Below are 26,763 nucleotides of genomic sequence, written 5' to 3'. Positions count from 1 at the left end.
CCGTCTCTCTCCATTTTCCATCTCTCTCTCTCTCTCTTTCCCTCTCTCCCTCTGGTGCCGGCTGCTGACCTCCGCGAGGCACACGCGGACTGCTGTTGAAGCATGGTATATGCCCTACTCTAGAGGGAGCCGACTCTGAGGACTCATAGTTCTTCTATACCAGGGCATGTGCTAAACAGCCCAGACATTTGGATGTGAAAATAAATACAGGAGCCCAGGGAAGTATTTTCTCCAACTGCTCATAGTCGAAGAAACAGAGACGTGTTTTAATAAGCGCTATTGCCTCTCGCTGAAGGCCTGATTCCAGTCTGTGAAAAGCGGTTTCAATAAAGATGGAGGAAAATCCTAGTTTGGTCAGCGCTGTTAGACAAACAAAGAGAGGGCTCGCTGCCTGAATGTATGCAGGCCCTGGAGTCAGTGAATGCATCCCAAATGGCACCCTATCCCCTATATCGTGCAATACTTTTGACCAGAGCCCTATGGGACTCCCATAGGGCTCTGGTCAAAAGTAGTGCACTATATAGGGAATAGGGTGCCATTTGGGATGCAGATCGTGTGTTATAAATCCTTCCTTCAGCCATGGCAGTGCTAAGTGTTCACACCCTGAGAGAGAGTTAAACCTGGACCAGTCATTTCCGTCATCTGGGAGCCATCTTCCCATTCACCATGCCAGCATCCCAAATGGCACTCTATTCCCTATATAGTGCACTACTTTTGACTAGGCTCTATTCAAAAGTAGTGCACTATAGGGAATAGGGTGCCATTTGGGAGGAAGCCCTTAATCTGCCCCATCCCACAATGCACTCCTCCTCATAGTCTTGCATCTGACTACAATATGAGCACTTGTTATCCACCCTCCTCCTCTCTCTGTTCTTCCCTCTTCCTCTCCAATGTTGCTCTTCATCATCCTCCCATTCTTCTTCTCCTTTATCTCCGTCTCCAGAGAGGAATGTTAGTCTTTCAGTCATGTTCTGTATCATCAGAGAGTAGACTAAGGCAGCATCCCAAATGGCACCCTATTCCCTTTGTAGTCCACTACTTTGACCAGGGTCCATACGGATCTGGTTGAAAGTAGTGCACTAGAAAGGGAATAGGGTGCCATTTGGGATACACCCTAAGAGTAGGGTGATGCTCTGAGGGAGACGTACGCCCCAAACTTAGAAGGGACATCGATAATGCAGCTAGGGCTGCAGGAGTGCCAAAATACAAGGCGTGTCGCGATACAAGATGCATGACATATTCCCTTTGCTTTTTCGATCGGGAAGAGACAAGGAACACACTTCAACACTATGAAAAATGAATGCTCTAAATAATCCAACATAGATCAGCACCAGTGAGCTAAGCAGGGGGGATGGCATAGCCAGATATTCTACTTCCGTAGCAGACGTCACAACCATCGGCGGATATAGAACTGCTCTCTTGCTCTCTTCACGCTCCTGTAGCATATGATGTCCCTCTGAAACTTTAATTCCAGTCAGTCAGCGTAATTTGATTATCTGGAGCAATTTGATGTTATTCTGGCAGAGTCACACGGCTAATTTGTTTTTATTACAGAGAGAGACAACTCTGTGGCCTCGTCCCAAATGGCACCATATTCCCTATATACTTCCCTATTTACCCTATGGGCCCTGGTCAAAAGTAGTGCACCATATAGGGAATAGGGTGCCATTTGGAACGCATCCCATCTCACAGCGGCACTATCTCCCTCCGCAAGCCAAAACTCTTCCTATTGGCAAGGCCTGAACGTTGGCTGACACTTTACTCTAGAAAACCTCCTTCCTTCTCCAACTCCCCTCCTGTGGCCAGAGAGTCAGCCTCAGCCAGTCCTGGCTGCTTCACTCCCCTAACACTACCACCAACATGTTGTGGGGATGATATCATAACACTCCTGTTAGCTATGGCTAGGCTCCGCAAGGCCTCCAACAGCCCACTACCTCTCAGGGCAACGGGGGCTTCTTTCCACAGATGTATTTTGGGGATATCCTGGAACGAAACGGAAGCAAAGGGGCTTAATGGGAAGGGACTACCTGAATTTATCCAATAAGAAATACTTTTTTCATTTTTACGTTGCAAAATGTTTTGCAAAGTTTTGCTACGGTGTGCACAAATTAATGTAACTGGCAGTGGAACAGTTGGTCGGGAAGAATCCACACTCTCCCTCACCTTCCTGGTGACGGCCGGGTCCAGATAGCCCCTCAGCTTCTGGATGTATGTGTGAGGGGGGTTCTTCACTTGGAATCGTTCCTGTGAGAGGGAGAGAAAGAGAAGAGAGAGAGGAGGAGACAGAGAGACATAAAAACACATTAGATTACTTTCGCCTGCATTCTGTTGTTGTTTTACACTGAGTGTACAAAACATTAAGAACACCTGCTCTTTCCATGACATAGACTGACCAGGTGAATCCAGTTGAAAGCTATGATCCCTTATTGATGTCACTTGTTAAATTCACTTCAATCAATGTAGATGGAGGTAAGGAGACCGGTTAAAGAGGGATTTTTAAGCCGTGAGACAATTGAGACATGGATTGTGTATGTGTGCCATTCAGAGTGTGGATGGGCAAGACAAAATATTGAAGTGCCTTTGAACAGGGTATGGTAGTAATAATAATAATAATAATATGCCATTTAGCAGACGTAGTAGATGCCAGGCGCACCGGTTTGTGTCAAGAACTGCAACGCTACTGGATTTTTCACACTCAACAGTTTCCTGTGTGTATATCGGCACTCTAATAAAAGGCCACAAGATCATCACTCACAGCGGCTCCACTCATTTTGATTCTCTTACCTCAATGTGAAACCGCCTAGTGGTTGAATTATCTCCCTGGTATGTGGAGACTAGCGACTACAATACCGGCTGATCTTCACCCGGACCCTCTTTATATTAAAATCGAATCGAGCAAAAGCCCCATCGTGACCCATCATTATCCATCCAATCATTGTGAATCATAGGGCTGTGACAGTCTGTAAGAGGCTGGAGAGATGGGAAGCAGTCTGTCTGAATGAGGCTGAGTCACAAATGGCACCCAACTTCTTATATAGTGTACTACTTTTGACCAGAGCCCTATGGTCAAACGTTGTGCAATTTACAGGGAATGACTCTCCACTTACTCTATAGTGGATGTGACTAGCCTCAGTATGATGTTAGCTACCACAGCCTGGTCTCAGAGCAAAACGTATTAATTTTACTAAAATCCGTGCCACTCCATTTAGTAAGATATGTTACTTTACGTTAGGTTACATGACATTGGCCTACGTAAATCCGGGACACTCAAATTAGGGTCGTTGGTCGAGGTGGATGGGTGGGCGTATAACGCGTGTTCGAATCTCATCACAGACAATTTTAGTTAATTAGCAACTTTACAACTACTTAATACTTTTTAGCTACTTTGCAACTACTTAGCATGTTAGCTAACCCTTCCCTTTAACCTAACTTCTAACCCTAACCTTAACCCCTAACCTAATGTAGCATATCATACTAAAGCAATCGAACATAATATATCATACTAAAGTAGTCGAACGTAATATATCATACTAAAGCAGTCGAACAAAATATATCATACTAAACGGGTCAAATCAAACTGGTGCGATCAACACGTAGGATACTATACGTCCTACAATTTGTATTATATTGTATTTTTAACCTTTATTTAACTAGGCAAGTCAGTTAAGAATCTACACCGGCCAAACCCGGACGACGCTGGGCCAATTGTGCGCCGCCCTATGGGACTCCCAATCACGGCTGGTTGTGATACAGCCTGGAATCGAACCAGGGGGTCTGCAGTGACGCCTCAAGCACTGAGATGCAGTGCCTTAGACCGCTGCGCCACTCGGGAGCCCATGTATGACCGCTATTACATTGGTAGGCCAATGTAATGTAACCTAATGTAAAGTAACATATCATACTAAATGGAGTGGCACGGATTTTAGTAAAATATAATATGTTTGAGACCAGGTTGCTACCACCTTGCCAGAGGTAGACGGGTGTGTCAGAGAGAGACAGTCTCCTCAGGTTTAATGAACTGGCATTAAACAAACCCAGGCAGACCACACTAAACTGTCCTGATATTGAATTATCAGTTGTCGGCTCGTCTGTAGGTGACAGACAAGGACTGCACCCCAAATGGCACCCTATTCCCTTTATAGTGCACTACTTTTGACCAGGGCCTGTAGGACTGACTGTGGTCAAAGTGGCCAGTACAGAAAGGTGATTAACTAGCCTACAGCCCCTGATCCCAGATCAGAATCATCAGACTCATAGCTTTGTGTCTATGCAGTATGTATGCGCTGCGGTGCTGCGGTGGACTTCAGAGTGCATCTGTGCCTGCTAAGAGCTCAGGACGCAGGCTGGCTGCCCTGGTTGCCCTGACCGACTGTCTGGGGCTGGCAGTAGGCAGGTGTTAGGCCATCATTTCACCCACAGTCCTCCAAATTCACGTAAGAGGGATTAGCGGAGGCTTTGGGTCACGCCGAACGGGAATGCGAATCACAAATCACACCGAACTGGTAGAGCAGCCAATAACATTGCTCAGAGGCCGTGTCAACCTGTGTCAGACATGAAGATTCTGTGAATCAGTGTCCGGGTCCCAAATGACATCCTAGTCCCTATAAAGTGCACTACCTAGGTAAGAGGGTGCCATTTGGGACGCATACTGAGTGTTGTGTTTATTTTCTGGGTGAGCAGTTTGATCATCGTATTGCTGGCTGTGTGATGATGGCGATGGCCTCACCATTACATTCATCACTGCATGAGTGAGTGCTGCTGCCTCTCAGTCACAATAACAGGAAGAGGATAGCTCCATGCAGGAAAGGGAGCTTGACTTGCTGCTCCAATGAAAACAACATGGAGTACGTCCCAAATGGCACGCTATTCCCTTTATACTGCACTACTTTTGACCAGGGCCCATAGGGTCACCCATATGGCTCTGGTCAAAAGTAGTGCACTATAAAGGGAATAGCGTGCCATTTGGGACGCACCCATGGCCCCCGTTGTTGGTGACAGACAGGCTGCATATGTTGCTGGTAAAAGGACAGGTGGAATATATGTGACAGGCCTATAGGGTATGGAAAGTATATGAGATTTATAGGGGGACATATAAAAGAGTTCCTGCATGGTCTATGACAGCCATAAAAGCCATCCGAGGGAGAATGGGGGAGGATAGTGATCTGGATTCCATCTGAGCTGTACTAGTAGTAGAATCACTCCTCATCTCCTCTGCACCTGCAGCATGGGGCCTGAGTGGGACGGAGGAGTGGGATACTGCTGGGAGATGGGACGGGGGGGGACGGGGGGTTAAGGGAGCTGGGGAAGTGGGGAAGTGGGAGATTGAGAGGGTAGGGGTTAATCGGGTGCAGTGCCAGCAGTGTATGTAATATCCTGTGTGTGCTGTATAGCTGCTAGATAAAGAGGAGGAGTGACTTCCTGATAATTAGAACTGAGCTGCCATGTGAAGCCCCGAGTTAAAATCCTGCTGCAGTGCGGAGGAGAGGAGAGGAGTCTCTCCCAGTTCAAAGGGAGAGGGAACACACACCATACTGGGCAGGCAGGCAGCTGATCTATTAAATCGTTACAATTCCACTATTAATGGAGAAGTAAGCTAGCCTCTCTCTTCTCTGTTGCTGGATGAACAAGTTGAGAGGCAGAGATACAGTGCTTCAATGGCTTTTCCTATCTAAAGGCTGAGCATGGAAGCATCATTAATAACTGTCAAAACCGTTGCTCAACATACCAGTCTCAACATTCCACCCACATGGCACTATGTCCCAAATGGCACCCTATATAGTGCACTTAAGTAGTGCATTATAGGGAATAGGGTGCCATTTAGGACGAAGCCATGCTGTAGCTGGGAGAGGTCTACTGTGGGTCAAAGAAAGGCTCATTAGGCATTACATGATAAAGTCTCTGATGAGGATAATTGGACATTGGTCAATTCATCATGTTTTTCATGCAGGCCTACTTTAGAATAAAATCCTTTCATTGTTTTCGTTGTGAGAAGAGCATCTTTAATATTTTCTAGATCTTCATAATTGCCCTAACAAATGTTTAGTATTTCAACCCCCCTGAATGTTTTTTTCAGGATAAATATTTTTCAAAGCTAATGTACCTGTCGGCCTTGTTTCTTTGGCTACCCCTCCGAACATCGCAGTTGCCGTGGTTACATAAAGAAATTAGCTGTTGTAATATGACATGGAAAACATTGTATTTACACAACTTGGCTTTAACGTGGGTCAGTTATTTTACATTTACATTTATTTATTTTTTGATGGCAAACATGAAAACGCAGATGTCTGTTTTATGCAATATGATCCAACTAATTTCTGCAAACAGTGAACAGAATGTTCTTCCAGCCTCGCTTCTCACACCCAACATTTCCCAGGATAGAATCTTACACAGCTAACTGATCACTCTTTACAAGGAGGAGAGTCATTCTGAATCTGTGTCCTAAATGTTCCCTATAGGGGAGAGTGGGTTGAGTTGAGCAAAAGTGGTAAGTTGAGCCACCCTTGTTTCTTGGAAACCATACACAAAATAAACCATTTGACCAAAAAATATATAATTTCATGGACTCTGTGAAGGAAGAAACCACATGGAAAAAGTGGTAAGCAAGTTAGGTCCAAAAAACAGATTTTGACCAAGTCACATTCATTTGTTGTGTTATAGGTTTCATTTTAAGATTGTTCTATACATCAGTTGGGGTCTCTATAAGCTTCAATATGAGGTTCTAAACCTAGCATGAAAGTGCATCCTTGTAGCTGTGTGGGCTAATATAGTCAAATGTTTGCCTTGGGGTAAATTGAACCAATAACCATGGGGAAGAATTAAGCCACCGGTTGAGCCAATGGCAAGTTGAGCAAATTGAAGTGTTTTCTTCCCAGGCGAAATGCAAGGCATTATCACTGGGATATGAGGTAACAACAGGGCCTGGCCTATGTTAAAAGTGCTTGCTAGGAGTTAAGCCTGTGTTAAAAGATTCTTTAAATGATTAAAAGACAAAAAAGCTATTGTAATGGTGTTGAATTGTGTTTGGGAAATAAAGATAGACATGGTTTAAAAAGGTAGTGGTAATATTTCATTCAGGTGGCTTAACTTACACTGACAGGAACATTAACTCCAGTCACAATTCAAAAACGTATAAATACGTCTAAACGACCAGGCAGCAACTTGCATATTCTGCCCACTTCCCCACTCTGTCTCTATAGTGTTCAGGGTGGCTGCGTATCAATGGTATCCTTTGCCTGAGCGAGTGCTTGGTGGTCCCTCTCTCCCGCTCGTCTTTTCACTCTGCTCAGGGAAGCAGAAAACACACTGGTTCCACCCCAAATGGCACCCTATTCCCTATATAGTGCATTACTTTTGACCAGAGCCCTACTCAGTCTGCTGAACACACCATGAAACCCCTGTCACTCTTCCCTCCACTCACTGGAGAGAGTGAATGTGCTGCTTTCTACTGAATCATCTACACTCCAGCAGGCCCACCTCACCATCTTGACCAGCTAGGGGAGGGCCTGGAGGGCCCGAGGGCCATACTGGACAATGGGAGCAGTGGGAGACCAATGGTACATGGGCAAAGAGATCAACACACACACAGAGTGCCCTCTTAGTTGTTTAGACTAGTGACTTGAGTCAGAAATAGACCAGCCATATGGCAGTTCGGGCAAATGCCAGATGGGCTAGTCCATCTTTAGCCAAGTAGGACGGTCAATTGCACAAAAGTATCATTATTTGGCTGGGGGTCTAGAGGAAAACAATGGGTGGGAAATGGACCGGTGAATTAGAAATGTTGATTTCTGGTCCTAGTCTGTCCCTGATAGGTTAATGAAGGTGAATAAACAACATCCCACCTGATCACAGATAAGCTCCCACTTCTTCTCGTTGTCATACTGCCGCAACAGTCGCGCTTTGTCTGGAGGAAGGTTCATAGAATTCTGAAAGAGAAACAGAGAACCATCACAATTATAATCACATGTCAATAATAGAATATACACAATGACGAAACGTCCACCCAAAATGGCAGATGACACTGTTAGATTGCGTCCCAAGTGGCACCCTATTCCCTGTATAGTGCACTACTTTTGACCAGAGCCCTATGGTTAAGGGGTGATGGGGCGAGGACAGTGTCTCCCCCTCCTAATGGGCTAGGGGAGGATGACCTAATATTACCCCTGTCTGTAGAGCTAGGAGCCATGTCTCTCTCTCTCTCTGTGTGTGGCAAGCCTCTCTTTACCCCTCTGTCATAATAAGCAGCATCAAGTACAATCACACTCAGTGCCACTTCATCCCCCAGACATCCCCAGGCACAGCACCATGAGTGTTTTGCGTGCGTGTGTGTCATCATTCTGTGGGATTGCATTTTATGCACAAAAACATGCAACCGGCGGCATCACATACTGACAGAGTAAGATAGGGGTGGGAGGCAGTAATGGAGTGGTTAGATTAGTCTACCCAGTGCTACGTCCTCATTGAGGAAATTCAAACTCCTTTTTGGCTTGAAATAGGTCCTCTGCAATGAGCTATGCTTATCTCACATACGCAGTATGTAAACTTAGATTTAGCTAACATTATTGTAGCTAAACCACTCAATAAAACAAACTGTAAACATCCAACCAAATTGTTTAGCCACTAAGACAACTTTCTATTCCGTTTTGTTTGGTAATTGGGAACTCAAACAAAAATAATGCTTTGTTAGGAGGATTTGAAAGTGACTTGCATCATAATGTATTGTATTGTATTAGAGGCCTACTATTCAACACCCAAGTGTTGGTTCCATGTGTAGAGGATGTGTGTGTGTGTGTGTGTGTGTGTGTGTGTGTGTGTGTGTGTGTGTGTGTGTGTGTGTGTGTGTGTGTGTGTGTGTGTGTCTGTGTGTGTGTGTGTGTGTGTGTGTGTGTGTCTGTGTGTGTGTGTGTGTCTGTGTCTGTCTGTGTGTGTGTGTGTCTGTGTGTGTGTGTGTCTGTGTGTGTGTGTGTGTCTGTGTGTGTGTGTGTGTCTGTGTGTGTGTGTGTGTGTCTGTGTGTGTGTCTGTGTGTGTGTGTCTGTGTGTCTGTGTGTGTGTGTGTGTGTGTGTGTGTGTGTTGGTTAAACTGCTACAATACCTCATCATCCAGCCCCATTGCACAACCCCTTTATTTTTCCTTTCGCTGGCCCTACTTTTAAACAACATCTGCTTCATGTAACGTCCCCCAAAAGACTGCAGTTGTCTCGTTTTGGCCCCAGCCCAGACTATACCCCACCCATAAGTGCATTAGAAAAGACTGAAACAATTAGCTGGTGCTTAAATCGCACCACCCACCCAAATCCATGGGCACAGGTACACTCTGTGACGTACACAAAACACACATGACCATAACTTTTCTGAATACTCAGAAACAACACATTTTATATTACTCTTTCAATAAGATAACAAATAACCTACATTTCGTAGAATATTTTTAGTTTAGTTTGAGTGATTGTCAGTCTGCGTTGTCAAATACAACCCAGTTAATGGGCAATTTCACAGTAACAGAGTGATGCTAAGACTCAGATTTTTCACTTTAAAATATATGTGAAACAGAAACCAATGATTGCAATGTTAAACAAACCATACAACTCTATGTTTTTGTTTTGTTTGACATACATTTAAAAGTTTTGAGTCTTGGCATCATTCTGTTACTGTGGAATTGCCCACTCTAACTCTCGGTTATAAACACAGGCTACCAGTGGTGCAGGGCGAATGTTTTCCACTGCTTAAGGAAAAGAATTGGCAATTTTCCAGTGTACAGTTTTGGGTTCTTTTTTACTCTGTTTTAATCGGCAGGATCATCTATCAATGTGTGTTCAGTACTGGGACTGTGCCCTAATGTTTTCCGCCACTGAATTTTCCAAAGTCGCATGGTGAGGAGAGCGACTGGAAGACGGATGGAAAATATCCTGGGACTGTGTCGTTTTCCATGACCGAGTGAAACCAGGATACAGTTGGGAGATGGAGAGTAACCCCATGTCTCAGTCTAAGCAATGTGTGTGGGAAGGGCCTGAGCTACACAGCTGTCACCAGGGTTTGGAAGGAAGGGAAAAATGACATGCCAAGTGTTGCCTGGTAAAACTAAAAACACCTGCAAGCAAAATCAGATTCTCTTATTCAACAACAGCAGATCAAAAAGAGATAGGCCAGTGTTTAACATCCTTCCCAAAATGCATAAAACCAGATCAAAAGGACCATGCATACTCTGAGATCAATCTGCCATACAGGCTTAACTTCACTGTAGGGAACTAGTAACCGGGGAAGACATTGTCTGGTGCCATCTGGGACAGGCACATAATTCCAATGACTGTCAACCGAGTGGGCTTCATGTGAACAACAGTGGGATCTGAATGGCATCCCGTGCTAGGCAGAAACACACATAAAAATATATAATAGTATACTGTAGTAGTAGTATTACTATATTTATATCTAACTGTAAGTCGCTCTGGATAAGAGCGTCTGCTAAATGACTCAAATGTAAATGTAAATGTATATACTATAGTATTTACTGTAGTGTTTTTGCGCAAAAACACTACACTAAATAATTCTGTAGTATTTACTGTAGTGTTTTTGTAGACATTACTGTAGTATACTGTAGTATTTACTATAGTGTTTTTGTTTTATTATCTTTTTTTTATTAGCTTTTGTTATCTTGTTTGGGCTTTCTCCTTGAGGAAATCTACTGGACAAATACTAAAATACCAAATTGTCCATAACCTGTAAGTAGGTAGGACTGGGGTCTGAACGGCTAGGGTCAGAGCTTCTGCTCTTTTCTATAACCTGAAGGAACACAATATATGGTCTATACTTGGAATGTAGGTTTCTAACTCATGGGTGGCAGAAATGGGGATATGGGTGAGGGGAATAGCATATCAATACAGTGTGTAGTGCAGTATTTTACAGTATACTACAAAATGATATAGTCAGTACTACACATGATCGAGGGATACTACAGAGTTCTATAGTAAACTGTAGTATTTTTTTTTATGTGGGAAGGGCACAACATCTCATGGTGATGGCTGCTGGGGAAAAGGCCATGTTAGGATCCATGTCTGATTCAGGACATTATAAGTGAGTCTATACAACACAAGCACTCGTGATCTTAATCGCACTCGCCTGCCATGCACTCACTCTCTCCCACCACTGTAGGAACAGAACATCACATTAGTATTCAGTAGGAGCACTGAGACAAGCAGCCTGCTGACTGTACGGAATCGGAGGCTACCGAGTTCCATCGACTTGTCTGGCCAAGAACCAGACTGCTAACATCGCTAGCTTTCTTTCCCGAAGCACATTAAAAGGGAACACTAGACCTGAGCAGCCCGTCACAATAAAGTGACATAAACCCGCAAGAAGTGGCCAGAATATTATATACACGGAGCCACCGAAACGCAACCCCTATACATCAATCAGATGACATGCTCGAATTAGGGAGGCAAAACAATTCATGAAAGTTAATTCCTCCTGCCTGCTGCCTTGTTATGTTTGGAGCCCGGCAGTAGTCCTTGGCCCTGAGACAGATGGGTTTGTGGCAGTGTCACTGACATAGGTGCAGTTAAATGAGCAGTCCTGCAGACTGCTGGCTGGCTGACTCAGTGCTGCACGCTCGGCCCTGTGGGCTAGCTTCCTGTCTTGGTGATGCTCCAACTCAAGCAGAGACCACCTCTACCACCTTTCATCATGAGCTGTGACATGCTCTTAGAGCACCCGGTTCGGGTTTCACTCATCGGAGGCTACGGGAGAAAGTGTGTGTGTGTATGGATGGGGTGGCGTTGACTGGCGAGAGGAGAGGAACAGCATTACAACTCCACTTGACCCTCTCCAACTTACGAAATGGATGACCATCCATCCTCAGTTCAGTAACATGCTTCATTTGTGGTCCAACTGAAGTGGCTTGTGGAGATCAGACTGCAATAGCCCTTGCTATTATGTTAGGCCCATAGATACAATTGCATGCCTAAATAGCCTAGCTATTGAGATAGCAACAACACTAATAGTTGTTTTATGAGCAGTGGGATACACCTAGGTAGTAGTGTTATGTACGCCTAGACATTTACTGACAAAATATTGGCCAATAAACTTTGATGTGAACTTTATAGTCAAAATATGCCCAACAGGGATGTCATTGCACTACTCTTTGAATTGGCTCCCAGTGTGTTGAAGTAGCCTACCGTTGTCAACACAATCCCAGTGTACAAAAGGCTGCATTATACAAGTTAAAAATAGTATTGAACAAACTAAAGTGTTCTAAATAAAAAGGCAGAGATAGCTAAATCAGCTAATTCAGCAGAACGAAACATGCGTGTTATCTCTTGGCCTTTCTGGTTGATTACCTGAGGTATTTTCTGTACACTGTAAACAAGGCTGGTCTTCATCTTCAGCTTCTAAAACGGTCTAACATTTTCACTAACATCTAGGCATACATGGTCCGTTCAGTAGTAGCAAGCCACATTTGATGTAAATGTGTCTTCTCTGAGGAAGAAAGATTAATCCAAGGTCACATTCAGCCTTGTGAAAACATAAAGGTCTGTGAAGACCTACATCATACTACTGAATTGGGAAATTCACCACTGATAATAGGAGCCTATGGTGAAGGACATTCTCCTTTTGAACTCTTGGCTAACAACCAGAAATGTGATGGATATCCAACAACCCTGTCCCGCGTGGCACATAAAACACATGATGTGGACAACCTTCGTGAAATATACATTCTCTGTGTACTGTGGTGGACGAGAATACAGTCCCCTCCGTGCATCGTGAATGAGGACCTCCATTGACTAACAACCACGTTACCTTTAAATAAACAGCCCAGATATTGATTTAAACTCAGTGTGCCATACAGACCACAGGCACAGGGGACCGAGCAGGAGCTGCGCCAGCCTCCCATTGCATGAGTCATACAGGCCAGACAGACAGACAGACAGACAGCACTTGGCTCAACCCTTCCACCTCCACCTACCACCTCCCTGGAAGTCCAATAAAGAATTGCCTCTGACAGCTACAACAACAAAAAAACATATATTTTGCTTAATTTGCTGTCGTCACAGACCAGCAGAGACCCTTCACCGAACATGGGCTGTGCTTTCACTGAGATAGGCTACATCAATATGGCTCATTTATTTCTCTGCTTGGAAGAATGAGTCAATAGCGTAAGCCTCAAGCTTTTAAAATATGAAAAAATATGAAACAGGGCGTTGGATAAAAGCAGTATGCCACAGACAACTCATTTATGCCAACTTCTGACATAGCCATGTGATTAGTCTATAAAAGAGCCAACTTGGGAACTCTGATCACAACGTTACTGAGCACACTGGTGAATCCTAGGAAAATGGCTGAGGCCCAGAAGAAAGCTCAACAGTGTCTGTCTATTTCTGACAGGAATCATTAACCTTGTCTTCAAGAGGACAGTGGCATCCTCAGTCTACATCTGATTGCCAGCTCTGAGTTCCCCTCTAGAAAAACATCTGCAAGTCATGCAAATATGTCAAAAGGAATAAAAAACACCTGGCCATGCAACATAAAAAATATATATTTGGTATATCAAGAGAATCTAACCCTTAATATAACTTCCAAAAATGCTTCATAGCATTGTTAGCCTATAGCAGCATGAATAATTTAGATGCTCAGATTGACTTTTTACACAGACAACAAAGGATCGAGAAAATACAAAAGTGTCTGCAATGCAGCACCTCTCCCCGCCCACGTCCCCTCAGATCTTTTCGGAGCCTGGATTGATAGGACCCGGGGGACTGTCTAACTACAATGAGGGATAGCGCATGCCCCTCTCTCTCCTGCCCTCTGTCACTGATCCAGGACCTGTCAGATGATCTTCTGGAGTGCTACAGTCCAACCATGAGATCCAGCCCCCATCCACTGCAGGCAATAGTTTCAGGAGGATCCAGGGAGCTGTAGTATAGTTGTAGTATAGCTGTAGTATTTTATGTTTTTGAATAATAAAAGTTATACATTTGCTTTATACAGTAAGCAGTGCGTGACCCTACGGTGGCAAGACATATAAGTGATTTCAATGGCTCTTTCTCCATTCTGATTGTTTTATACTGTTCAATTCAACTTCAACCTAAAATCATTTCCTGCATTTCCATCAATTTCTGCATTTCCTGCACTCATTTGAGAAACTTTCCACACTGCCACGTAGGGCTGCACGATTTAGAGCAAAACACTTGGGTGAACTGTTGGAATCATGGAAATAGAATGATTATTCTAATTCTATAGTTAGAATCTAAATAGTAGAGGGCACTTTGAATACAGTGTTGTTTGACATGACAACGAATAAAAATGCCAGGGACGAGTTATTGTGACAGGGTAGGAACCAAAGTGATGTTCAGTGTTTCCTAGGGGAACCTACAGTCTTTGGCTACATTAAATCTTTATTCATGTACATTTACATTTTAGTCATTTAGCAGACGCTCTTATCCAGAGCGACTTACAGTTAGTGAGTGGATACATTTTCATACTGGCCCCCCATGGGAAACGAACCCACAACCCTGGCGTTGCAAGCGCCATGCTCTACCAACTGAGCTACAGGGGACTAGAATATGTAGCCAACATATTCATGCTTCTCTATTCCTCTTTGATTTAGAAGATACTGTTGCACAAACAACATGCTGATGTAGGCCTACACCAGCACTGTTATCAGGCTTTACTGTTATCAGGCTGTATTAGCTAGCTGTTTGTTCTGACTCAGTACATTTATTAGCTAGCTAGCTGTTTGCAGATATAAGAAACACAAACTAATAGTGTAATTATACAACGTTTGTGGATTTATATTGAGAAGCAAAGTGGAAACAACATCGTTGTCATCAACATTGTTGCATGAGCTGCATTGACCATGCAGACTGAAAGAAAGCGGCTCGTGGTCAAGCAACAACAAATGCGCTCCTTGAGGGACAGGGGGCGGGGCTAGGTCTGTGTGGAAAGCGGCATGGAGAGAGAGAGAGAGAGAGCAGAGAGGGATGACTCAAGTAGCGGTGTAAACTATAAAAATGGACTTTACACACGGAAAATCACATTTAACTAACCAAACATTCAAATACCGTTATAGAAGGTAAAGTAAAAACCCAAACGTGCATCAATACTGGTATATAGTAAAATACGGTATACCGCCCAGCCCTAAGTTGTAGTATAGCTGTAGTATTTTGTACTATAACTGTAATATAGTTGTATGATACCTGTAGTATTTTGTAATATAGCTGTAGTATAGCTGTAGTATAGTACAGACTAGGAGAGCGTACTGGAGGCTTTTCTGATCTGCATGGTCTCCCGAGATGGCTGTGCTCTTTGTTCAGCTGTTGCACAGACACACACACAGGACTGAATCTGTGACTGGAGTGGGCTCCTCTTCAGCCAGCCAGCCAGCCAGACTTCTCCGCTTGGCTTTCTCACATTACTGTATTTCCTCAGCGTTTCCTGAGCTGCGTATCCAGTCTAGCTTTCTCCAGGCCAGGACCAACATGAGATGGCCTTCCCAGCCGAGGCTAAGGCAGAGTGGGTTGGATCAGTGCTGTGCTGTGCAAACCAGACCACACAGTGTGAGGGGCTAAAACCACAAGAGAGGAGAATGCTGATGACACGACGCCTGCAAATCAAATTCCCTTCTGTAGCGTAATAGAGCACTCAAAGCAACCTTTATTCCTCCCATTCTCCTCTATCTGCTCCCATCTTTGTTGGCTTTTTGACTAACCAGTCTGCAGGCCACAACATGCACTTTGATTACAAATGAATGATGGTATTGGCGAGTTGTCGTAATAACAATAATCGAAGGGTTGCTCAATGTTCAGGAAATGACTGCGCGTGCCGTGTTCTCTCAGGCAGTCAGACATACTTGGCTGCAACAGTCGGGTCATAATAGTGTGGATGACAGCCAGAGCCAGCCATCAGGCAGCACTTCGCTGTCCCTCCCTTAGGAGTCCCACCACTATGGCCCTCCCTCCACTAACCCCAGTCTGTCTGTGTGTCCTGGCCAAGCGTCCTCTCCTCATTAGCGCAGTGTGGCTCCATAATCCTCCAGTCTGAATTATGTGGGGGCACAGGTGTCCCTCGTCTGTCCTCAGATTAGCCATGTAATCTTGAGGACCCCCTGCCAAGCCCCTGGCTCTGTCCCTGACCTAGCCCACCACAACCACCCACCTCTATGACAGGCTAATGTTTATGTTTGGAGAGGTGTTCACAGGAATGTGACCCAAACAAATGTAGAGACGTTTGCTGCAAGTCTCCTTCATCATAACATTGTAATGTTTAATATGATACTGTAGCCTACTTGGTTGTTTAATATTTCTCCACACATTTTAAGAATGTCAACTCATAATGTAGGCAATATCCTCCTTTGTCTTAATAATCGAATAAAGTGTAATCAAGGCTCCCTCTACTTCCATGCCCAGACCATGCTCCCAGGTGAATAGGTGTCTGCCAGGGTGCTATTCCAAAGGTGAATGCCAATTAGCCTTGCGCTATCCTACTACGTTACATACACTACTTAAATCATTGATAGAGTGCCTGAGTGTCCCTGCTTGAAAAAGAGTTGCATTTAGAAAGTATCAGATTCAGAATACCAGACACATTGTTGAATGGATTAAAGTTGTCCAAAAAAAACAAAGAGCTCAGATGTAGTGTTGCGGAAGTGTGTCTCCACACTAGGTGGGAATCCATTTCAATGCCAACGAATAGCAGACAGTTTTGACACACATGCTTATGGTATTGTACAATTTTAAATCTACAATATAGATTTCTCTTTGCTTGAAATGGGGAATGCACCTCGATGAAGTTCAGGACTGGTAATTCCAACCCGTAATCTTTTTAGACATCCTAATCTGCTCTGTTCTATTTCTACGCCATCCCAAAGATGCAGCACAACACAGCACCGCATAAACTACGACCTAAACGTGGTCACGCATCAGCAGCATTAGGCTGACGGTTTGACACTTCATGGCTATTACTCCATGTGCTTCTGCGTAGCAATTATATCAGCCGCCCCTGACATAAAGTCTGGCTGGGCAAGCAGCATGGTTACAAAGTTCCTTTTATGTCAGAAGATAAGACGTGCTCCAATTAGCCTTCTCAGCTTGGCTCATTGACCTCTGTGCAATGGTTTTTGCAAAGCAAGTCATTTCGAAACCTGGTAATCAACTTTAATGGCACCACTACCTTCAAAGCCTCCCGCTCTCTCTGGTAGGAGTCATGTGGGCAGAGGAGAGGCAGATTTAACTCTGTGAACTCTTGGTCAACACAGACTCACATTGATGAAACCTGCAGGAATCACAATGAAAATTGCTTGGGCACTTCATTAGCCCTTTGATTGCATACTAGTTCAGCAAGTGACTAATTTAACGACTTATAGGCCTGGTTACTTCTTAAGCAACGTTATAAAGTGCTAAACTGACATGGACTTCAGCCAATTGGGTTACAGGCTCATAAGGAAGTGGGCAGATGACGCAGATGCTAAGCTACAGCACTGTTTTGCTAGCACAGACTGGAATGTTCCGGGATTCTTCCGATGGCATTGAGGAGTACACCACATCAGTCACTGGCTTCATCAATAAGTGCATCGATGACGTCGTCCCCACAGTGACCGTACGTACATACCCCAACCAGAAGCTATGGATTACAGGCAACGTTCGCACTGAGCTAAAGGGTAGAGCTGCCGCTTTCAAGGAGCGGGACTCTAACCCAGACGCTTATAAGAAATCCCGCTATGCCCTCCGACGAACCATCAAACAGGTAAAAAGTCAATACAGGACTAAGATTTAATCGTACTACACCGGCTCCAATGCTTGTCGGATGTGGCAGGGCTCGCAAACCATTACAGACTACAAAGGGAAGCACAGCCGCTCAGTGACACGAGCCTACCAGACGAGCTAAATCCCTTCTATGCTCGCTTCGAGGCAAGCAACACTGAAGCAGGCATGAGAGCATCAGCTGTTCCGGATGACTATGTGATCACGCTCTCCGTAGCCGATGTGAGTAAGACTTTTAAGCAGGTCAACATTCACAAGGCCGCAGGGCCATACGGATTACCAGGACGCGTACTCCGAGCATGCGCTGACCAACTGGCAAGTGTCTTCACTGACATTTTCAACATGTCCCTGACTGAGTCCGTAATACCAAGATGTTTCAAGCAGACCACTATAGTCCCTGTGCCCAAGAACATTAAGATAACCTGCCTAAATTACTACCGACCCGTAGCACTCACATCTGTAGCCATGAAGTGCTTTGAAAGGCTGGTCATGGTTCACATCAACACCATTATCCCAGAAACCCTAGACCCACTCCAATTTGCATACCGCCCCAACAGATCCACAGATGATGCAATCTCTATTGCACTCCACACTGCCCTTTCCCACCTGGACAAGAGGAACACCTACGTGAAAATGCTATTCATTGACTACAGCTCAGCGTTCAACACCATAATACCCTCAAAGCTCATCACTAAGCTATGGACCCTGGGACTAAACACCTCCCTCTGCAACTGGATCCTGGACTTCCTGACGGGCCGCCCCCAGGTGGTAAGGGTAGGTAACAACACATCTGCCACGCTGATCCTCAACACGGGGGCCCCTTAGGGGTGCGTGCTCAGTCCCCTCCTGTACTCCCTGTTCACCCATGACTGCATGGCCAGGCACAACTCCAACACCATCATTAAGTTTGCCGACACAACAATGATGAAACAGCCTATAGGGAGGAGGTCAGAGACCTGGCCGTGTGGTGCCAGGATAACAACCTCTCCCTCAACGTGATCAAGACAAAGGAGATGATTGTGGACTACAGGGGGAAAAAAAGAGGACTGAGCACGCCCCCATTCTCATCGACGTGGCTGTAGTGGAACAGGTTGAGAGCTTCAAGTTCCTTGGTGTTCACATCACCAACAAACTATCATGGTCCAAACACACCAAGACAGTCGTGAAGAGGGCACGACAAAGCCTATTCCCCCTCAGGAGACTGAAAAGATTTGGCATGGGTCCTCAGATCCTCAAAAAGTTATACAGCTGCACCATCGAGAGCATCCTGACTGGTTGCATCACTGCCTGGTATGGCAACTGCTCGGCCTCCGACCGCAAGGCCCTACAGAGGGTACTGCGTACGGCCCAGTACATCACTGGGGCCAGGCCCTGATCGCAGTGACATGAGCGGCACCCTGGGGCTTTGAGGCAGACTGCTCAGGCCCAGGGGTCTGCCTCTACTTTATCATATCAGATAGCCCAGACACAGCAGTTTACTGCTGGGTAAACAGGCCCAGGCTCCACAGAGCCTTGGACTCTAACACAGGGCCAGTCTGGGAGCCATTAAGACTCTACCGTCAAGGCTGTACAAGTCACATCCCAGGGTAGGAGCATTCCTGACATGGTCCAAACCGTGGGTGGCAAGGCTTCCAACCGAGACACTGCTCACTCGTAACCGGCCACAGCCATTTGGGTTTCATTTGGAGAAAGTGAAGACACTTTGTGATTTTGACTGTGTTGTTAAGAGTGTAACTTGCAGGGTAAATGGCAACTTTCATAACATCCGTCAGTCACCTGGACACAGTTTTAGCCTGTAACTTTTATATAAAATAATGAGATGGGTATAGAACAAGCCTTTACTCAGCACATGGTTATAATCTATTAATAAAATATCAGTTGAGATTTAGAGCCATGTATTAGTTTCTTATTTAATATGAGTAGGTGGCAAGTCAACATTATGTATCTTCGTCCTGTTCATCTAACCAGTTCTGATACCCCTCTAAAGGCGTCTGGTTTGAGTGTGGGCTTCTGTTCAGACATAAGAACTGCTAAATAGTTTCTCTTTCAGGCAAAACTGTGAGGATGGAAACCTAAAACATGCTGTCTCCTTTTTTTTTTGCTCGCTGATGTGGAAAACACTTAAGTGAGCGGAGTCTGTTTGTGGGTATCAGATGAATACCCCCCAGCACATGGTACAGTAGCAGAGGGTAGCCTCGCCACCTTATTGGCCCACTTGTTCTCAGAGCTGTCAAAGAAGATAGAAGACAAAGGACCCATTAACCCTGTAATACCGCAGCAGTGATCAGGCCGACATCTGAGACACTCATCTCTTCAACAGAGAACTCTGAGGAATTCCTAACAAGAGCAGTAAGGAACACATCCCTGCCTCTCTCAGTAGGTAGCCTAGTGGTTAAGAGCGTTGGGCTAGTAACCGAATGGTAGCTGGTTCGAACCCTGAGCCGACTAGGTGAAAAATCTGTCGATGTGCCCTTGAGCAAGGCACTTAACCCTAATTGCTCCTGTAAGTCGCTCTGGATAAGATTACTAAATTACTCAAATGTAAATGTCAAATTGACACTCTCTGAGCTACAGATGCCACTGTAGAAATATGCGCCTGTATCACACACATCTATAGGTTTTGTAGTTTGATGAACGTCAATCAAATGACGGCTCGGGACTGAAAACAGCATATCAAAGCATGGGCCTAGTTATCTGAAAACTTGATACAAAAAACTAGAGAAAAAGTGGCCTATACGGAGTAACAAAATATTTGAAATATATCAACTGAAATAGGATGTTGACAGTGGATGTGCATGATGTGTGAGGCCCAGGGGGAGAAGCCAGTCTTCAGTCCAATAAATCTGTAAAAACAGATTGCTGTATTATTTGGAGCCTAAGGAGTGGTCACTGAGGCCTATATCAAACCCCGACAAGAGTATGAGCATACATTCAAATGCACAAGGCAGGACCTCCCATTTTCCCTGCAGATGTTGTTTCTGGCAAGAGCTTACCCTACAAAACCCTCCTTTTACTCGGTGAGCTTCAAAAGGCAACAAATGTCTCAAGAGAACTTTGGCGGTCGGTTGTGCATCAGTCAGAACTGAGGGGAAAATTAGTCTGCGGAGCCTCCTCCAAAAGCCTGAATATTTCAGTATCAGCAGATCCGGGATCGAATAACTATGATAAACAGAACCCACTGGGCACAAACTAGTTGAATCAACGTTGTTTCAATGTAATTTGTCAACGTATTGTGATGTAGAATCTATGTGGAAAATACATTGGATTTTTTTTTAAAGTTATGACCTGGATTGCAGTTATGACCTGGATTGCAGTTATTTTGAGGGTGAAATTTCAACCACAGGATTATGTCCTCATTGTAACCAATTTTCAACATAGACAATCCATGCATTTAAAGTTTGATTAGATTAGATTTAGTCCTATTCTTTAACTTAGATTTTTGGTTGAGATGGAGATGTGAATCCAACATATCAATTATTAATTTGTAGACAAACTGGATATTAAATTGTGTTTGGTGGTCAACACAACCAAATATCAACATTTGAAGGAGATGTATATTCTGATTGGATAGTTCCATCTGTGCCACTGACTTAGTCTGGCTTTAATTCCAGTTTGTCTACAATTAATTATTGATATGTTGGATTCACGTCTCCATCTCAACCAAAAATCGAAGTTAAAGAACAGGACTAAATCAAAATAAACTTAAAATGCACTTTAAATAAAGTTTGATTTGATTTAGTCCTATTCTTTAACTTTGATTCTTGGTTGAGATGGAGATGTGAATCCAACATATAAATTATTAATTAGTAGACAAGCTGGAATTTGTTGACAACCAAACACAATTCAATATCACTTTTGCAATACAGTAAATAGCCTATTAACTTGTCGACAAGTTAACAAATGATATGTTGGATTCACTGTCATGGGCCTCTCACTCCACCGGGTTACCACCTTAATTTTCTTCCACTCTGCTCACCACTCTCTCTACTCAGCCTAACTAGCTCCACCTGTCCCTGCTCTGCTCTGCTCTAATTACTCTGCCAGCTGCGCTGCATTACCCACTACCTCTCCCAGTATTTAAGGCCCTGTCTTTCAGCTCTCCGGTGTCAGATCGTCTGCAAAGCTCACACCCGGAACCTGTTTGCTCGCGCTTCTGGCTCACCCTGGTTTTGTGACCCCGGACCTGCCTGTTTTTTGGATACTCTTCTGCCTCAGGAGATCCAGACCTGCTTCTGCCATTACGACTCCTGACTACTCTTCAATCCCGGTAACTCTGACCAGCCTTCTGCCTTGCTACTACGTATTTTGGATTTCCCTTGAACTGTACTGCTGCTTGGTTTCATTCCGCCCTGTTGTGTCTGTGTCTCCCCCCCCCAGGACTTCTGGACCACCCACCACCGGCTTCATAGGACGCATCGCTGCCACTGGGGGGGGCACAGACCCGGCGCATTGGACGGGATCCCTGTTACCCCTGGAGCCTTCATTCACTCCCTACTTCCCTTTTCCCTTAAGTTTAATAAACTTTCTGGTGTGACGCAATTGTGGTCCTCTGGTCGTCTGTCTGAACCGTGACAGTACGATCTGACCATTATGGACTCAGCGCACACTTTCCCCGACATGGAAACCGATGAGCATGGGCAGCAGCAACAACAACTCGCCATGATCATTCAACTCCTCACCAACCTTACCCCAGCCAGTCTGCCCACCAGCCCAGCCCCCGAGTTACCTGCCCCGGTCATTGCAGCCGCTGCTCCGGAACCCAAGATTGGAAACCCCGAGCGGTTCAACGGCGATTCAACCCAGGTCCGGCCATTCCTGACTAGCTGCCGACTTCAGTTCTCCTTGCAGCCAAGGACCTTCGCCACGGAGGGGGCTAAAGTTGGGTATGCCATCACTCACCTGACGGGCCGAGCTCGACTCTGGGGAACAGCAGAGTTCGAACGTCAAACCCCCGCATGTGCAACCTTCGACCTGTTTGCTGAGGAGATGCTGAAGGTGTTTGACCTGGATTCACCCACCGCAGAGGCGTCTCGTGAACTGTTCAGTATTCGACAAGGCAGACGTACAGTCGCAGACCATTCCATCGACTTCCGAACCCTGGCTAGACGAAGTTCTTGGAACACACCATCGTTGGTGGACGCGTTCTTCCATAGTTTGGCTGACTATATCAAGGACGAGTTGGTCTCCCATGAACTGCCTTCCACTCTTGATGAAGCCATCGCACTGACTGTCAGGATCGACAGAAGGATACAGACCCGTCGTCGTGAGAGGGGGCGCCAAGGTCCACCTACTACCGGCATTCGGAGAGATCCGACTGGGCTCCTGTCATCTACTGCCACTCACCCAGGTCAGCTTGATCAGTCTGAGCCTATGGAGATTGGGCGAGCCTCCCTCACTCCTGCAGAGCGCCAGCGCCGCTTCACCTCAAACCTCTGCCTCTATTGTGGAGGTGATGGACATCGTGTGGTAACCTGCCCTTTAAAGGGCCGAAGCTCACCGGGCATAGGGGGAGTCCGGTTGAGTTCAATGACCATCCAGTCCTCCGACCGCAAACCCCTGCTGCAAGTTCACCTCCGCCTCTCTGACTCAACTCACACCCTGGCTGCTCTGGTGGATTCTGGCGCCGAAGCCAACATAATGGACATCAAGCTGGCACGCCAACTGGGACTGGAGAACCTCCGTTTGACACCTCCTATTCCTGCCCGGGCACTGGACGGACACTTACTCGGATCGGTCACTCATGTCACGGCCCCGGTCTCGATGGGTCTGTCCGGAAACCATCAAGAAACTATCCAGTTTCACCTGCTCCCCTCTCCAGGCCAACCCCTCATCCTGGGTTACCCATGGCTCCGCCGGCACAACCCTCAGCTCGACTGGGTGACCGGGGTGATCAGGGAGTGGGGAGAGGACTGCCACCGAACCTGCCTGCTTGCTGCCGCACTACCCCCTCGGCCAGTACCTACTAACTCCGCTCCTGACCTCTCCAATGTCCCAGAATGCTACCATGGTCTCAGAGAGGTGTTTAACAAAGCAAGAGCCACATCTCTGCCCCCTCACCGACCGTACGACTGTGCCATCGACCTCCTCCCTGGAACAGCTCCTCCAAAGGGTCGTCTTTATTCGTTGTCTGCTCCTGAAAGAAAGTCCATGGAGGACTACATCAATGGCTCTCTGTCCGCAGGATTAATCCGTTCATCTTCATCTCCTGCTGGTGCTGGCTTCTTCTTTGTGGGGAAGAAGGACGGATCTCTTCGCCCCTGCATCGACTACAGGGGACTCAACGACATCACAGTGAAGAACCGTTACCCCCTGCCTCTGCTCACCTCTGCTTTTGAGTTGCTCCAGGGAGCCACTATTTTTACCAAGTTGGATCTCAGAAACGCTTACCACCTAGTGCGGATCCGGGAGGGAGATGAATGGAAAACCGCATTCAATACACCAACAGGCCACTACGAGTATCTGGTTATGCCTTTTGGCCTCACCAATGCTCCTGCTGTGTTCCAGGCTCTAGTGAATGATGTACTGCGGGACATGTTAAACAAGTTTGTCTTCGTTTACCTGGATGACATCTTAATCTACTCCAGAAACCTGTCTGAACACACCCGCCATGTCCAGCAAGTCCTTCATCGTCTTCTGGAGAATTCCCTCTACGCCAAGGCAGAGAAATGTGAGTTTCACGTCAAGACAGTGGCCTTCCTGGGGTACATAGTGGCAGAGGGAAGTATCCAAATGGATCCTGCCAAAGTATCAGCAGTCACTTCATGGCCAGTTCCGGAGAACAGAAAGAAGCTGCAACAGTTTCTGGGGTTTGCTAACTTCTATAGGAAGTTTATCCGGAACTACAGTACCGTTGCTGCCCCTCTCACTGCTCTAACCAGCACCAAGCAACCCTTCACCTGGACCCCAGCAGCCGACAAGGCCTTCAGTACCCTCAAGGTGAGGTTCACCTCCGCTCCCATCCTCCAGATGCCTGATGTGGACCGGCAATTCATTGTGGAGGTGGACGCCTCGGATGTGGGAGTTGGTGCTGTGATTTCTCAGTGGGCTGCGGAGGATAGGAAGCTCCATCCCTGTGCCTTTTTCTCACGTCGGTTGTCCCCCTCTGAGTGCAATTACGACATAGGGAACCGTGAGCTGCTGGCTGTGAAGCTTGCCTTGGAGGAGTGGCGTCACTGGCTGGAGGGGTCCACCATTCCATTTCTCGTTTGGACCGATCATAAGAACTTGGAGTACATCCGCACGGCCAAACGGTTGAACTCCAGGCAGTCCCGCTGGGCCCTGTTCTTCACCAGGTTTAGTTTCACTCTGTCATACCGGCCTGGATCACGCAACACCAAGCCAGACGCCCTCTCCCGTCAATTCCAGAAGGATGACACCCCCTCCAAGGACCCTGTGTCGATTCTGCCAAGTCCCTGCATCGTTGCAGCTCTGACCTGGGCTGTTGAGGAACAGGTGCTGGAGGCTCTCCGTAACCAGCCAGGTCCCAGCACTTGCCCAGCTGACCGCCTTTTTGTCCCCGAAGACCTGAGGTCCCTGGTCGTTCAGTGGGGACATGACTCCCGCCTAGCTTGTCACCCTGGCTCCACCCGCACTTACAACCTGCTCGCCCAGAGGTTCTGGTGGCCCTCTCTGAGGAAGGATGTACGGGAATTCGTCCAAGCCTGCCCCATCTGCAACCAACACAAGTCGTCCTGCCAGCCCCCAGCCGGATTGCTGCAGCCCCTGCCTGTGCCCAGACGTCCCTGGTCTCACATCGCCCTTGACTTTGTCACGGGGCTGCCCCCTTCAAGTGGCATGACCGTCATTCTCACCATCGTTGACCGTTTCAGCAAGATGGCACACTTCATTCCCCTCCCCAAGCTCCCAACCGCCAAGGAGACCGCCCAGGTGGTCCTGGAACACGTCTTCCGGATCCACGGACTGCCAAAGGATGTTGTTTCTGACCGTGGTCCACAATTCTCCTCCGCTTTTTGGAAGGAGTTCTGTCACCTGCTGGGAGCCACAGTCAGTCTGACTTCCGGATTCCATCCCCAATCCAATGGGCAGTCAGAGCGGGCTAATCAGGAGCTCGAGAAGGCACTGCGATGCATGACTTCACGCAACCCCCACTCCTGGTCGCAGCAATTGACATGGGTGGAGTACGCACACAATTCTCTGACCTGCTCTGCCATCGGTATGTCCCCTTTCCAATGTGTTTATGGATACCAGCCTCCTCTATTTGCCAGCCAGGAAGAGGAGGTTACTTGCCCATCTGCACTTGCTTTTGCCCGTCGATGTCGCCGCACCTGGTCACAAGCCCGAGCCACCCTCCTCAGATCCGTTGCCAGCTACACTACCGGGGCCAACCGTCGGAGAATTCCTGCTCCCACCTACCATGTTGGTCAGAGGGTGTGGTTGTCATCGAAGAACCTGCCACTCAGGGTGGAGTCGCAGAAGCTGGCACCTCGGTTCATTGGCCCATTCCCTATCATAAGAGTGATTAGCCCAACTGCTGTCCGGCTCCAACTGCCTAATTCCCTGAGGGTGCACCCCACTTTCCATGTGTCTAAGATTAAGCCCATCCATGAGAGTCCGCTGGTCCCTGCTGCGCCTGGTCCTCCTCCTCCACGGCTCGTCGATGGTGGTCTGGTTTACACCGTCCGCCGCCTGCTTCGGTCCAGACGGAGGGGTAGGGGTCTCCAGTACCTCATTGACTGGGAGGGCTATGGACCTGAGGAAAGGACCTGGGTGCCAGCTAGTCGGATTGTGGATAGGACTCTCATCACCGCTTTCCACCAACGGCATCCTGATCAACCTGCAATCCGTAGGGGCCGCCCCAGAGGGGTCCCTAACCGTCCGGCCCGCTCGGCTTCCTGTCCTGTGCCTGATCCTGTCTCGGGACCTGTCCCATCTCCCGACCACGGCCCTCCGGCTTCCTCCGAGGATGAGGACGTTCACTCGGACCGTTCGGAGGAGTTCTAGCCCTCCTCCGGCTCCCCTCCTCCCGCCCGGCGTGGTGTTGCTCTTGGGACTTCTGGG

At 46.7% G+C, this 26,763-nt stretch overlaps 1 protein-coding gene across 1 annotated transcript in view; it reads right to left on the bottom strand.

The window, feature by feature from the left end:
- Positions 1–26,763, bottom strand: part of LOC311143559 (formin-like protein 2) — a gene marked incomplete at both ends in the record, with an annotated part of 73,593 nt that overhangs the window by 30,499 nt on the left and 16,331 nt on the right. The window contains 2 exons of the mRNA XM_084179412.1: positions 2,164–2,244; positions 7,839–7,922. Of these exons, the coding sequence (XP_084035538.1) occupies positions 2,164–2,244; positions 7,839–7,922 (165 nt within the window). The remainder of the gene's footprint in view (positions 1–2,163; positions 2,245–7,838; positions 7,923–26,763) is intronic.

The sequence above is a fragment of the Coregonus lavaretus genome (genome assembly GCF_964263955.1).
Source record: "Coregonus lavaretus genome assembly, chromosome: 16".
Lineage (NCBI taxonomy): Eukaryota > Metazoa > Chordata > Actinopteri > Salmoniformes > Salmonidae > Coregonus > Coregonus lavaretus.
This window is presented reverse-complemented; position numbering and strand designations above follow the sequence as displayed.